Source organism: Microcaecilia unicolor, chromosome 5, assembly GCF_901765095.1.
Source record: "Microcaecilia unicolor chromosome 5, aMicUni1.1, whole genome shotgun sequence".
Classification (NCBI taxonomy): domain Eukaryota; kingdom Metazoa; phylum Chordata; class Amphibia; order Gymnophiona; family Siphonopidae; genus Microcaecilia; species Microcaecilia unicolor.
Window position 1 is genome coordinate 218,999,783 of NC_044035.1, and position 14,879 is coordinate 219,014,661.

Consider the following 14,879-nt stretch of genomic DNA (forward strand, 5'->3'; position numbering starts at 1 on the left):
ATATTAAAAAACTTTTTTTTAGGTATATTAGAAGTAAAAGAATCAGCTGAACTCCTAGATGATCGAGGGGTAAAAGAAGACAAGGCTATAATGGAGATATGAAATTTCTTTGCTTTGGTTTTCACAGAGGAAGATATGGAAGAAATACCAGTACCAGAAATGGTAATCAATGCTGATGAGTCAGAAAAACAAATCTCTGTAAATCTGGAAGATGTAGCGGAGCAATTTGACAAACTGAAGAATAGCAATCACCTGGACCGGATGGTATATATTCCAGATTACTACAGAATTGAAAAATGAACTTGCAGAGCTTTTGTTAGTAATATGCAATTTATATTTAAAATCAAACATGGTACCAGAAAGATTGGAGGGTGGCCAATGTAATTCCAATTTTTTAAAAAGGGTTCCAGAGGTGACCCAAGAAACTGTAGACCTGTGCTGATGACTCAAAGTTATTCAACATTGTTAAATTGCAGGAAGATTGTGAAAAATTGCAAGAGAGAGACTGGGCAGTCCAATGGCAGATGACGTTTAATGTGAAAAATTGCAATAGACAGACTGGGCATCCAAATGGCAGATGATGTTTAATGTGAGCAAGTACAAAGTGATGCATATGGTAAAGAGAAACCCAAACTATAGCTACGTCATGCAAGGTTCCATTAGGAATCACTGCCCAAGAAAAAGATCCAGGTGTCATTGTTGATGATACGTTGAAACCCTCTGCTCAGTGTGCAGTGGAAGCTAAGAAAGCAAATAGAATTTTAGGAATTATTAGGAAAGGAATGGAAAACAAAAATGAGAATGCTAAGCCGCCTCTATATTGCTCCACGTTGCAACTGCACCTTGAATACTGTGTGCAATTCTGGCCATCGCATCTCAAACAAGATATAGCATAAATAGAAAAGGTACAGAGAAGTGCGACAAAAATGATAATCCAAAACAAATCGTAGAAAGATGCTGAATTCAAGACAGAAATGGTTTCTATGTGGAAAGAATAAAGAATTATAGCATATGCTAACATCCATTTTATGTCACTGGGTACATATTACTCATGGAATAAGGATTTTTTTTGCATGTGAAGACTTTATACAATGCCTTGTTATTAAGTTGATTTGTAAGAATTAACGTATTGCAGTTTTAAACAATAGAGAACTCTGAACAACAAGAAAAAAAAAAAAAGAGAAAGATAGAAACAATTGGTTCCTATGACTTGATATATATGGTGACTAACCTCCTCAGCTTACCCTTTTTACTATTTTAGCCCTAAAACAAACTATCACAATAATAATCCTTATTAATTTGTATTAATAGTAATTTCATTAGTAGATGCACAGGGGACTCCTACTCTTTAATGTTGTACATTTTTTCACAATTTTTGAAAAACAAAACGATCACATACCAATGCTCCTCACCTGATGCTTAAACATTTCCATGATGGCTTAGTGCAAAATAGAATCAAACGCTTATTATCATCCGTCAAAGCAAAATAATTTCCCGAGGCTGAGAACGCTGCACTAAGGATTCTGTCACTCCCCTGGACTTCATACACCTCATCTTCTCTAAAGAGAAAGATACATTCACGTATTACATTTTAGTGATGATAAGATTCCAAGCAAGGATACTTAACAAAACAATATACACATCTCTGGAGGCAAAAACTATGAATTTAATTTAGTTCTACACTCCAGCCCATACTCTTTTTTTTTTTTTGCATTTAGAAAGTATACATTTCCAATAATTCCAAAGGAAATATAAAGAAAATATATATCATGTCACTAAGACCATGAAGTTCATTTTTCTAGTGTTTGTAAAGTGTCCTTCATTCCCTGACCTCAAGTCCCACAATCAGTTGAGTTCTTCCTTGCTGTCTTTCTCTAAAACGGTATTGCTTCTAGGTTATCAGCCATTAATAAAGTAGTTAATATAACATCACAGCAAATAGAAAGAGTCTGACACAGAAGGAAGAGGGGACCAAGGAGGATGTATTCCCAAACCTTGCTCCCAGTTGTTGTAGAAGCTAATTATAATTATCTGAGTCATAAATCTCCTGCCCCTGCAGTTGTCTCTCAATCACCGCTTCCAAATGTCCATATCTCTGTCTATACCTCAGTGTCTTTAGAGATTAGGCTGAACTCACAATGCAATGATGCATTAACAGCTAAATAATGAATATCTATGAGCTTGAGTAGCATATTGTTTGTGAGCTGTCACTCCGCACCCAGGTGCTATGTAGCACCGGAAAGCAGTTAAAATAACATAACACTTAGGTACGGCATGATAGTTCAAAAGCAATACACTACTCAAGCTCGTAGACATTCATTATTTAGCTATTAAATATATGTCCCCACTCACTTCCTCCTTTACGTTTGATGATGGCGTTTTCTTTTTAAATCTAAGCGGCAAACTGGTTTCAGTGCCCTCCGGTAAGTTTGCTGCCAGTAAGTTTAATCGGTTATTCTCATTTTTCAGTTTTAACGGCTCTCATAGAACTTTCTCAACAGATTTAATTTAAATGTAACATCAAAGTTTCTTCACATTAAGGCAGTTCATGTGCTTATTTAGGACACTATTATCCACCCTTGTTTTGCAAGTTTTTAACAGCTGCTTTTTTCACTTTTAACGGGCTGTCAGTTTTAACCAGCTACATGCTTTTTTAACCTGTTACCTTTTAACAGGTTATTTTCTTAACCTGTTTTTTAATTTATTTTTTTACTGTTCTTTACAACTCTTACTTTTGAAGACTAATGCTGGTTCTAATCTGTATTTTTTCATGATGCTTAATGAGGGCATTTTTCATTATTGCAGCTGGCAGCAACACTGGTATTTTGATGAACATTAGTGCACATCATTGTATCAGGTACCACATATTAAGCAGAGGCATCAGAAGGTGGATTTATACTCCTATTAACACATTCCACTTGGGTGGTTTTGTGCATTTATAGAGACACACTGCACCAGCACCTTTAGCTATTATAGTTTCTACATTAAGGTACAGTTTACTCATACCATCTTATTTATATTGTTGTACTGCTTGATGTTCTGGTTTTATACATGAGCTCATCTCATCTTTGATATTTTTGGCTCCATGATTACCAATATTTATACAGTCCATGCTTTTATAAATGCAGTACCCTCTTTTTATGCATGCAGTCCATGTTTTAGTACTATACCACTTGTTCCTAATATGCTTTTAATATTGTATTTAATTGTTCTTAACATAATCTTTGTATACATTTTTAATTGTCTGTGAAGTGTTTTTGTGTTATACGTATGCATTTATAGTTAGAAATATTTTTATTGAGGTTAGCAAAAAGAACAAATCACAAGAAAGCAACAGCTAACAAGTTAACCCACAATTACCAAATACCAGGTGAACCCTCCCAACCCCCTCCCCCCACCTGCCAAAAACAAACAAAAAAACAAACTAAAAGGTAGGGACAAAAAACAAGATTATAGCTGGTTAACAATCAGACTACGAGCTCAATGGGGCAATGATAGCAAATAAGGCTCCCAAATGACTAAAAATCTCTTGTTGTTTATAAGAACCTCTAGCATGCCAGGCTTCTAAAGCCACGTAAGAATGGAGCGCATTTCTCCAATGCCAGAACGTGGGCGGGGAAGCGGAAGGCCACCATTGCAATACAAATTTTCTGCCAATGAAACCAGCTTTAGCCAGGAAGGGATGAACACCCCTGACCGAAAGGCCAGGAATAAAAAACAAAATACACCAAATAACATACCCGCCAGAGTAAGATGGAGAGACCGCCCAAATAAAGAACCTAAGTAACCAATCACTTGGGACCAAAAATCTTGTATGGCTGGACAGCTCCAGAAAGCATGCGCCAGGGTGCCCCCCGCAGTCTGACATTTCACACGACGAGGGGACAACAAAAGGCCAGCATGATAAGCATGATCTGGAGAGAAATATGCTCAGGTAAGCATCCTGAATAACACTCCTGCAAGGCAGCACTACAGTGATGGAAGGTGCTCAACTCAACAAAGGTACAAAGTTTGAGTTCGTGAGACGGAGACCCAACTCACAAAACCAGTTCTGGGTCACCATAGAGTAATCCACCAAAGAAAGAAGATCCTGAAATGCCCAGTGGAGTTCAGCAAGGGATAGAGGGTCAGGAAGATCAGCCTTAAAAAAAGTCAAACAATTTAACAGCTACTCTGAGCACAAACTCTCCCTGTGTAAAGAAGCAACATAATGAGTCAGTTGATAATAGGCAAAAGCAGTCAGTCCCCAAATCTCCAACCCTTTGTCAGCCAAAGACTTCAAAGATCCATCCTCCCTCAGGACATGATAAAAGCTGGTCATGACCACTGGAAGCCCAGGAATGAAAGGGGCTCCCATCCAGGCCAGGAGGAAATCAGGATTCACTACTATAAAGTAAAAGATCCGTGCGCTGAGCCAAGTAACCCAAATGAAGCATCAATATCCGCCACACCACTTTTATATAATTGTTATAACACAGTGTTATTTGCGACTGTGAGACCCCGAGCAAGGGTTATGGGGTGACCCTGGGAACAGTGGCGTACCAAGGGGGGGGGGCGGTCCGCCCCAGGTGCACGCCGCTGGAGGGGGGGTGCCGCGCGCCTGTCGGCTCTTCGTTTTCATGCTCTCTCTGCCCTGGAACAGGTTACTTCCTTTTCCGGGGCAGAGGGAGCATAAAAACGAAGAGCCTGCAGGCGCGCGGCACCCCCCCCCCCCCACCCCAGCGGCGTGCACCCAGGGGGGGATTCTTTCGCCGGGGGATCGGGGGGCATCACGCTGTTCCGGGGGTGCGCTGCACCCGGGGGGCGGGGCGCATCAGCGATCAGCCCCGGGTGTCAGCCCCCCTAGGAACGCCACTGCCTGGGAATAACTCAGCCAGACAAGGTATACAAATGTGAAACGAAATGTTTTATTCACCTGAGCCCTGGGACCTGTTACCTCAAATGCAACAGTTTCTCTCATTTAGTAAAAGTCTTGAGTAGGCCTCTGACTAGGAGGCCAAGCAGTCTGTGGCTGGTGGGGCTGCCCTGCCCCACCCCAAACACAGCCTGTAAGATCTCAGATCTTCCGAGACTCAGGTCTGGCCCCAGCCACACCTCAGCAAGGCTTGCAAGTCTTAACAAGAAGCAAAGTTGGCTTACCTCAGCCAGGTCACAGCAGCTAAACATCTTCAGTAAAGGCATAGACTTGGGTTTCAGTTATTTCTCCCCTGGGCTTCCTTAACCTTCTGCCTGGCCCTGTCTTTTAAAAACTTCCAGTTATTGATTCCACCCGTCCCGGCTCACTTCCTCCCGGGGCGGGATCAGTGTTCTTAAGGTGGGGCAGTGTTCTATAAACCCCCCCTCACAGTGACCCCTGAAGCAGGCGGCCAGATCGCCAAAACATAGACCCATGTCGGGTCTTTCTTTGGTGCCTCAGTAAAGTCTTTCATCTGTTACTCCCATCTTGAGAATCGTGTCACCCCCTATTTTGTGTTGCTCCTTGATTCTTCGTAGAGGTTGTCTCCTGCTTTTCTGTGGATACCTAAATTTGAAGCTCATCAATTATTCTAGCCAATGTAATGACTACTGAAAAAGTACTTTCTAGGTTAGAATTTTGGAGCAACAAGGAATCCACTGGATCAAATAGTGGTTTCATCAGATAAGCATGGGACTGGAGGCTTCTAAATTGGTTTGGCATGAAATTCTCTTGGATTTGATTCCCACTGCAACTCCTTGGGAACCTGGGCAAGTCACTTAATCTTCATTGCCCCAGGTACTCCAAAAAAATAAATAAGTCTTAGATTGTGAACCCACTAGGGGCAGAAAAAGTACATATTTGTAAACCGCTTTGACTATACCATGAACATAGTAGATGATGATGGCAGAAAAAGACCTGCACGGTCCATCCAGTCTGCCCAACAAGATAAACTCATATGTGCTACTTTATATGTATACCTGACCTTGATTTGTATCTACCATTTTCAGGGCAAGACCATAGAAGTCTGCCACCCAATCTCAGCTAAGCTTCTGAGGATCCATTCCCTCGGAACAGGATTCCTTTATGTTTATCCCACGCATGTTTGAATTCCGTTACCATTTTCATCTCCACCACCTCCCGTGAGAGAGCATTCCAAGCATCCACCACTTAAGTACATAAGTACATAAGTACATAAGTAGTGCCATACTGGGAAAGACCAAAGGTCCATCTAGCCCAGCATCCTGTCACCGACAGTGGCCAATCCAGGTCAAGGGCACCTGGCACGCTCCCCAAACGTAAAAACATTCCAGACAAGTTATACCTAAAAATGCGGAATTTTTCCAAGTCCATTTAATAGCGGTCTATGGACTTGTCCTTTAGGAATCTATCTAACCCCTTTTTAAACTCCGTCAAGCTAACCGCCCGTACCACGTTCTCCGGTAATGAATTCCAGAGTCTAATTACACGTTGGGTGAAGAAAAATTTTCTCCGATTCGTTTTAAATTTACCACACTGTAGCTTCAACTCATGCCCTCTAGTCCTAGTATTTTTGGATAGCGTGAACAGTCGCTTCACATCCACCCGATCCATTCCACTCATTATTTTATACACTTCTATCATATCTCCCCTCAGCCGTCTCTTCTCCAAGCTGAAAAGCCCTAGCCTTCTCAGCCTCTCTTCATAGGAAAGTCGTCCCATCCCCACTATCATTTTCGTCGCCCTTCGCTGTACCTTTTCCAATTCTACTATATCTTTTTTGAGATACGGAGACCAGTACTGAACACAATACTCCAGGTGCGGTCGCACCATGGAGCGATACAACGGCATTATAACATCCGCACACCTGGACTCCATACCCTTCCTAATAACACCCAACATTCTATTCGCTTTCCTAGCCGCAGCAGCACACTGAGCAGAAGGTTTCAGCGTATCATCGACGACGACACCCAGATCCCTTTCTTGATCCGTAACTCCTAACGCGGAACCTTGCAAGACGTAGCTATAATTCGGGTTCCTCTTACCCACATGTATCACTTTGCACTTGTCAACATTGAACTTCATCTGCCACTTGCACGCCCATTCTCCCAGTCTCGCAAGGTCCTCCTGTAATCGTTCACATTCCTCCTGCGACTTGACGACCCTGAATAATTTTGTGTCATCGGCGAATTTAATTACCTCACTAGTTATTCCCATCTCTAGGTCATTTATAAATACATTAAAAAGCAACGGACCCAGCACAGACCCCTGCGGGACCCCACTAACTACCCTCCTCCACTGAGAATACTGGCCACGCAATCCTACTCTCTGCTTCCTATCTTTCAACCAGTTCTTAATCCATAATAATACCCTACCTCCGATTCCATGACTCTGCAATTTCTTCAGGAGTCTTTCGTGCGGCACTTTGTCAAACGCCTTCTGAAAATCCAGATATACAATATCAACCGGCTCCCCATTGTCCACATGTTTGCTTACCCCCTCAAAAAAATGCATTAGATTGGTGAGGCAAGACTTCCCTTCACTAAATCCGTGCTGACTTTGTCTCATCAGTCCATGTTTTTGTATATGCTCTGCAATTTTATTCTTAATAATAGCCTCCACCATCTTGCCCGGCACCGACGTCAGACTCACCGGTCTATAATTTCCCGGATCTCCTCTGGAACCTTTCTTAAAAATCGGAGTAACATTGGCTACCCTCCAGTCTTCCGGTATTACACTCGATTTTAGGGACAGATTGCATATTTCTAACAGTAGCTCCGCAAGTTCATTTTTTAGTTCTATTAATACTCTGGGATGAATACCATCAGGTCCCGGTGATTTACTACTCTTCAGCTTGCTGAACTGACCCATTACATCCTCCAAGGTTACAGAGAATTTGTTTAGTTTCTCCGACTCCCCCGCTTCAAATATTCTTTCCGGCACCGGTGTCCCCCCCAAATCCTCCTCGGTGAAGACCGAAGCAAAGAATTCATTTAATTTCTCCGCTACGGCTTTGTCCTCCTTGATCGCCCCTTTAACACCATTTTCGTCCAGCGGCCCAACCGACTCTTTGGCCGGTTTCCTGCTTTTAATGTATCTAAAAAAGTTTTTACTATGTATTTTTGCTTCCAACGCTAATTTCTTCTCAAAGTCCTTTTTTGCCCTCCTTATCTCCGCTTTGCATTTGGCTTGGCATTCCTTATGATCTATCCTGTTACTTTCAGTTGGTTCTCTTCTCCACATTCTGAAGGATTGTTTTTTGGCTCTAATGATTTCCTTTATCTTACTGTTTAGCCACGCCGGCTGACGTTTAGTCTTTTTTCCCTTTTTTCTAATACGTGGAATATATTTGTCCTGAACCTCCAGGATGGTGTTTTTAAACAGCATCCACGCCTGATGCAAGTTTTTTACTCTGCGAGCTGCTCCTTTCAGTCTTTTTTTCACCATTTTTCTCATTTTGTCGTAATCACCTTTTCTATAGTTAAACGCTAGCGTACTTGATTTCCTAGTTTCACTTCCTTCAATGCCAATATCAAAACCGATCATATTATGATCACTGTTATCAAGCGGCCCTCGTATCGTTACCCCCTGCACTAGATCATGAGCACCACTAAGGACTAAGTCTAGTATTTTTCCTTCTCTTGTCGGCTCCTGAACTAGCTGTTCCATGAAGCTGTCCTTGATTTCATCAAGAAATCTTATGTCCCTTACGTGTACAGATGTTACATTAACCCAGTCTATATGCGGGTAATTGAAATCCCCCATTATTATTGTGTTGCCCAGTTTGTTTGCGTCCCTGATTTCCTTTAACATTTCCGCATCCGTCTGTTCGTCCTGGCCAGGCGGACGGTAGTACACTCCTATCACTATCCTTTTCCCCTTTGCACATGGAATTTCAATCCACAGTGATTCCAAGGAGTGTTTTGCTTCCTGCAGAATTTTCAATCTATTTGATTCAAGGCTCTCGTTAATATACAATGCTACCCCTCCACCAATCCGATTCACCCTATCACTACGATATAATTTGTACCCCGGTATGACAGTGTCCCACTGGTTATCCTCCTTCCACCAGGTCTCAGAGATGCCTATTATATCTAATTTTTCATTTAGTGCAATATATTCTAACTCCCCCATCTTATTTCTTAGGCTCCTGGCATTCGCATATAGACATTTCAAACTATGTTTGTTGTTCCTAAGTACATCATGCTTAGTACTTGACAGTATTAACTGGCAATCTTTTGTCTGATTTTTATTGTTATTTAAAGATACCCGATCTACTACAATCTCTTTTGCAACCTCACTATCAGGATACTCTATCCTCCCTGTTATGGTGATATCTTTGAAAGATACCTTATCCCGAACCATGCTCTTTTGAGCGACTGTCGGCCTTCCCCCCATTTCTAGTTTAAAAGCTGCTCTATCTCCTTCTTAAACGCCGATGCCAGCAGCCTGGTCCCACTCTGGTTAAGATGGAGCCCATCCTTTCGGAATAGGCTCCCCCTTCCCCAGAATGTTGCCCAGTTCCTAACAAATCTAAAGCCCTCCTCCCTGCACCATCGTCTCATCCACGCATTGAGACTCTGGAGCTCTGCCTGTCTCTTGGGCCCTGCGCGTGGCACAGGTAGCATTTCAGAAAATGCTACCCTGGAGGATCTGGATTTCAGCTTTCTACCTAAGAGCCTAAATTTTGCTTCCAGAACCTCTCTCCCACATTTTCCTATGTCATTGGTACCCACATGTACCAAGACAGCGGACTCCTCCCCAGCACTATCCTGACATTTTTCTTGAGTCTGCCCCCCTTCAATCTCATATCATGCCCTCTAGTTCTACCCAGGGGCGTAGCTATGGGTGGGCCTGGATGGGCCCGGGCCCACCCAGTTTGTCCTGATCCTCCAATCATAGCCGGTCTTCTAGGCGCCGGTAAGCCTGCACTGCACAGCCTTTTAGTTTAACTGTGTCTCAGCCACATGCATTCAGGCAGTTGGCTGGCAGCAAACACATGGGCACAGACTGGGGGTGCGAGAGGGGCATTTCCCCCCCAAACGACGACTGGAACAGTGACTTTTACTCGAAGTCGCAGCGGCAGCGCTACGGTAGTAAAAGCAACAAGGAGGCAGGTTCGACTCTGTCCTTCGCTTCCCTGCCCTCTGCGTTCCGCCTTCCTCTGATGTCATTTCCTTTCGGGCAGGCGGGACGCTGAGAGGGCAGGGAAGTGAAGGACGGAGTCAAACCTGCCTCCTTGTTGCTTTTACTACCGCCGCCTGCCCGCCCATCGCTGCAGCTTCAGGAGTGGAATGGAAGTGAGCCAGCCTCTCTCGTCCACTGTAAGCCAGGAAGACATTTGAAATCACTGTTTCCACTCTCCCGCATAGCCGTCGCCGTTCACTTAAAACACAGCAAGCAAACCTGTGAGCTGCTGCATCCACGTTGTCGTTCTTTACAGATGACTGGGAGATGCTGCGAAGGGGGAGAGGGGGGGAGGGGGATGGACAGAAACAGGATGGGCAGGGGGGAGAGGAGAATTGCTGGACAACAGGGATTGATGGAGGGGACAGGGGAGAGAGGAAATTTGCTGGAGATGGATGGAGGAGAGGGCAGGGGAGAATGGAGAGTTGCTGGATATGGATGGATGGAGGGGAGGTCAGGGAAGAGAGGAGAATTGCTGAACATGGATGGATGAATGGAGGGGGCAGGGGACAGAGGACATTTGCTGGATATGGGTGGATGGAGGAGATGGCAGGTGAGAATGGAGAGTTGCTGGACGAATGGATGGAGGGAGGGAGGTGCACACGGATGGAGGGGAGGGAAGAGGAGAAATGCTGGACATCGATGGAGTGGAGGGCAGGGAAGAGAGGAGAAATGTTGGACAAGGATGGAGGGAAGGAAAGACAAAGGAAGGAGATCCACATGGATGGAGGGAAAGGGAGAGAGGAGAAATGCTGGACATGGATGGAGGAGAAGGAAGACAGAGGAAGTAGATGCACATGGATGGAGGGGAGTGAGGAGAAATGCTGGATATGGATGGAGGAGAAACTGCTGAGTTTAAGGGCTGGTTTGGAACACGTTGAGGGCAGATACTGAAACTCGAGGAAGGATAGGGACAGGGCTACAGATGGTAGACAGGACGCAGAAAGACACAGGAGGATGGTGGACATGGTGAGAGAAAAAATATCAAATGGAAAGAAGATACTGCATAAAACAGAAGACACTAGGACCAAAGCAAATAGATCAGACAACAAAGGTAGAAAAAAGCATTTTATTCAGAATATGTCAGCTTTTGGAAATGTGCATCTGTGATATTTTGCATGTAAGTTTCAATTTTTCTGGTATTGCTGCATGCTGAGTCTGACTTCTTGAGTTAACTTTCCAGTTCAGTATTTTGCCTTCACATTTTTGATTTCTAGTTCCTTGTGTCATGTCTGTTGTCATGTGTTTTTCATGTGTGATCAAGGTGCAGTATTCTGCTAGCGTGTAGTATTTGCAGCCCTGTTTGTTTTGCTTTTTTTTCACAAGGTAATGTATTGGTGTTTTAGAGCCTGGTGTAATTACAGTTCTGCCTTTTCACGCATAAGATTGTAGCTCGTCCTGTCCTTGGAATTAGTGCTGTTATGGTTTAGTAAGGATATGAGTGTGTTTTTGCACAAGTTTGCGTATAGCGTTTTGCAGTGGAGAGATTGTGTGTTGGAAGAGGGAGTGCTGGGTAAGGAGGAAAGAAAGAAGGAAGGGAGAAAGAGCTGGCTTGATATCTTATACGTATTCATTATGGTTATTCCCAAAAAAAGCCAGCTCTTTTTCCCTTCCTTCCTTCCTCCATATTAGTGTATTCATTTGAATATATATATGCAAATGAATATGCTAATATGCTCCGCCCCATCCTTTGCCCCCCCCCTCAAATGAAACAGTCAAACTACGCCCATGGCTGGAATGCATCCACCCAGGAGTGCATGATTTGGAGGCTTTGGTTGATCTCGTTGGTGATTTCGTTTAGATCATGTTTGAACGGGATATAAATCGTAACATCGTCTGCTTATATGTAAGGGTTGAGGTTTTGATTGGCTAGAAGTTGGCTAAAGGTATCATCACTAGGTTGAAGAGAGTTGGTGAGAGGGGGGGATCCCTGGGGAACTCCACATACAGGTAACCACGGGGGTCAGTGGAGGAGTGGCCTAGTGGTTAGGGTGGTGGACTCTGGTCCTGGGGAACTGAGGAACTGAGTTCGATTCCCACTTCAGGCACAGGCAGCTCCTTGTGACTCTGAGCAAGTTACTTAACCCTCCATTGCCCCATGTAAGCCGCATTGAGCCTGCCATGAGTGGGAAAGCGCGGGGTACAAATGTAACAAAAAAAAAATATGTCCGCATTCGTTGTTACTTGGTAAGATCTTGTGGTCAGGAATCCTTTAAGCCATTTGAGAACTGTGCCTCCTACTCCTAAGTATTCTAGTATATGTAATAATATTTCATGATTAACCATGTCGAAGGCGCTGGACATGTCGAATTGTAGGAGGAGGAGTATGTTGTTCCCAGTTGCAATTGCTTGTTTGAATGAGTTCATTGCGGACACTAGTACAGTTTCAGTGCTGTGATTTGTTCGGAATCCTGATTGAGACTCATGCAGAATTGAATGTTTATTTAGGTATTCAGTGAGTTGTTTCGTTACTATACCCTCCATGAGTTTGGTTATTAGCAGAATAGATGCTACTGGGCGATAGTTGGTCAAATCCATTGTACTTTTCTTGGCATCTTTTGGCAGCAGAGTAAGTAAGATGTTTCCTTTATCCGTAGGAAAGAGACCATTTTGAAGCCTGTGGTTTACATGATTCGTGAGGTCTTTTTTGAATTGTTTGGGAGCGGCTCTTATTAGGCTCGTAGGGCAAATGTCTAATTTGCATTGTGACTTGGCGTATTTTCTGAGCCATTGTGAGAATTCATCTGGTGTTATTATGTCGAAGTTGGTCCATGATCGATCTGCTGGGCATTCCCCAGATTTTGGGTATAGACATTCAAGAATGCTTGTGTAGTTGGTGGTGTTGGTAGGTATCATGAGTCGGAGTTTTATAATTTTTTCATTGAAGTATTTTGCAAGGTTGGTTGCTGATGGGGTGTCTATATTATTAGAGGTAACCGGTGTAGTATTTAGTAGTTTGTTTACGAGTGAGAAGAGTTTGTGTGTGTCCTTGTAGTTTGGTCCTATTATTTTTTTGTAATACGTTCTTTTAGTTTGTCTGATGGTGTATTTGTATTTTCTTTGTAGCTGTTTCTAGTTTTTGAGTGTGTGTTCATCTTTTTTCTTACTCCATGCTCTTTCTAATCTTCTGACCTGTGTTTTTAGTTCAGATAATGGTGTTGGGCCACTTGACAATACTGATCATAACATGATCAAATTTGAGCCAACAACAGGAATGAAGACACTAAGGAAATGTACTACATTATTATTTTCAGAAGGTTAAAATAGTTGACAAAAAAAAAAAAAAAAAAGCTATAAGGCGCAGCTGCAAAAGTTATAAGCTCAAATCAAGCATAGCCATTGTTCAGAAATACCATTCTACATATTAAAACAAGGTAGAAGGCAGGCCGGCCAGACAACCAGCATGGCTAAAAGGTGAAGTGAAAGTGACAATCCAAAGGAACAACTTTCAAAAAATGGGAAAAGGATCCAAATGAAGAAAAACAGGAAACAGCATAAGCACTGGCAACATGAAAGTACTTGCTGCTGGTTTTGACAGTTATTTATTGACTGGTATTTATTAACCACATTTATGAAGAGATTCACAAAAAGTGGTGTACAGCAGGTACAGTTTAACAACAAAAAAAAAACAACTTACAATTTTGTAAAACAGCATAACAATAGAAAAATAACCAAGACTAAACTAAATACAATAAGGGGGCTGTAAAAAGTGGCCTGCGATAGTGTGGGTGCGCCAGGCCCGTTTTTACCGTGTCTGGAATACAGGGCTTTTTAAAAAATGGGAGAAAAGGGCATGTGGTAAAACAAATCGGCACGCACCTAATACTGGCCTGAGCCCTTAACGCCACCTACTGATCTAGCGGTAAGGACTCATGCATTACAAGCGCAGTAACCAGTTGGCGCCTGCCAAATGACAATTACCGCTGGAAATACCATGCTCAGTAGGAAATTAAAAAATAGTATTTCCAGGTGGCACAGGTGCGCGGCAAATCTGAAATTATCACGTACCATCTGGGGGGGGGAGGGGGGGCTCAGTAGCCTGGCAGTAGTCTCATTTTGGCACGCGCTAAACTTGCGTACAGCCTAACGCGCCTTTGTAAAAGGGCCCCTAAATAGGGTAAACTTGAAAACAGTAAACTGAAACCTAATAATAGAACTACAGTACCAAAGTTATACACATTGAACAGTACTGGAATTCAAATACCAGAGATATAATACAATGTTAGCATAATACTAATGATACACCTAATAAGCATGCATTAGAACATTCAACTATCATAGATATGATGCTAAAGATTTTCTACAATATGGCTTACCATATAGCTGAGAGTGCAATACTGAGGTTTTTTTCTCCACATTTATTTAGATTTTGCTCACACCTTTTTCAGTAGTAACTCAAGGTGAGTTACATTCAGGTACTCTGGATATTTCTCTGTCCCAGGAGGGCTCACAATCTAAGTTTGTACCTGAGGCAATGGAGGGTTAAGTGACTTGCCCAAGATCACAAGGAGCAGCAGTGGGATTTGAATCGGCCACCTCTGGATTGCAAGACCGGTGCTCTAATCACTAGGCCACTCCTCCATCAATAACTGACCATGCTCCTTTCCAGATCTAGAACAGTTGTTTTAATGAAAAATTCTTCCCATTTTCCAAAATCCTTTGTGTCAGTAAATTCAAATATACCAGCAGTAAAAGTTATCGTTCTTCCTAAGCTGTGTGACTGTTCTGCTTTCTTCTGTATAGTGCAAGCTCTCTTCTG

The 14,879-nt window shown here is 42.9% G+C and overlaps 1 protein-coding gene across 3 annotated transcripts in view; it reads right to left on the reverse strand.

Moving 5' to 3' along the window:
- WDR4 (WD repeat domain 4) overlaps positions 1 to 14,879 on the reverse strand; it is a 126,904-nt gene that overhangs the window by 81,112 nt on the left and 30,913 nt on the right. For 2 of the 3 annotated variants that reach the window (XM_030203787.1, XM_030203786.1), the window contains one exon: positions 1,413 to 1,559. The exons of the other annotated variant lie outside the window; for it this stretch is intronic. In XM_030203787.1, the coding sequence (XP_030059647.1) occupies positions 1,413 to 1,559 (147 nt within the window). The remainder of the gene's footprint in view (positions 1 to 1,412; positions 1,560 to 14,879) is intronic. 3 annotated transcript variants of the gene reach the window in all.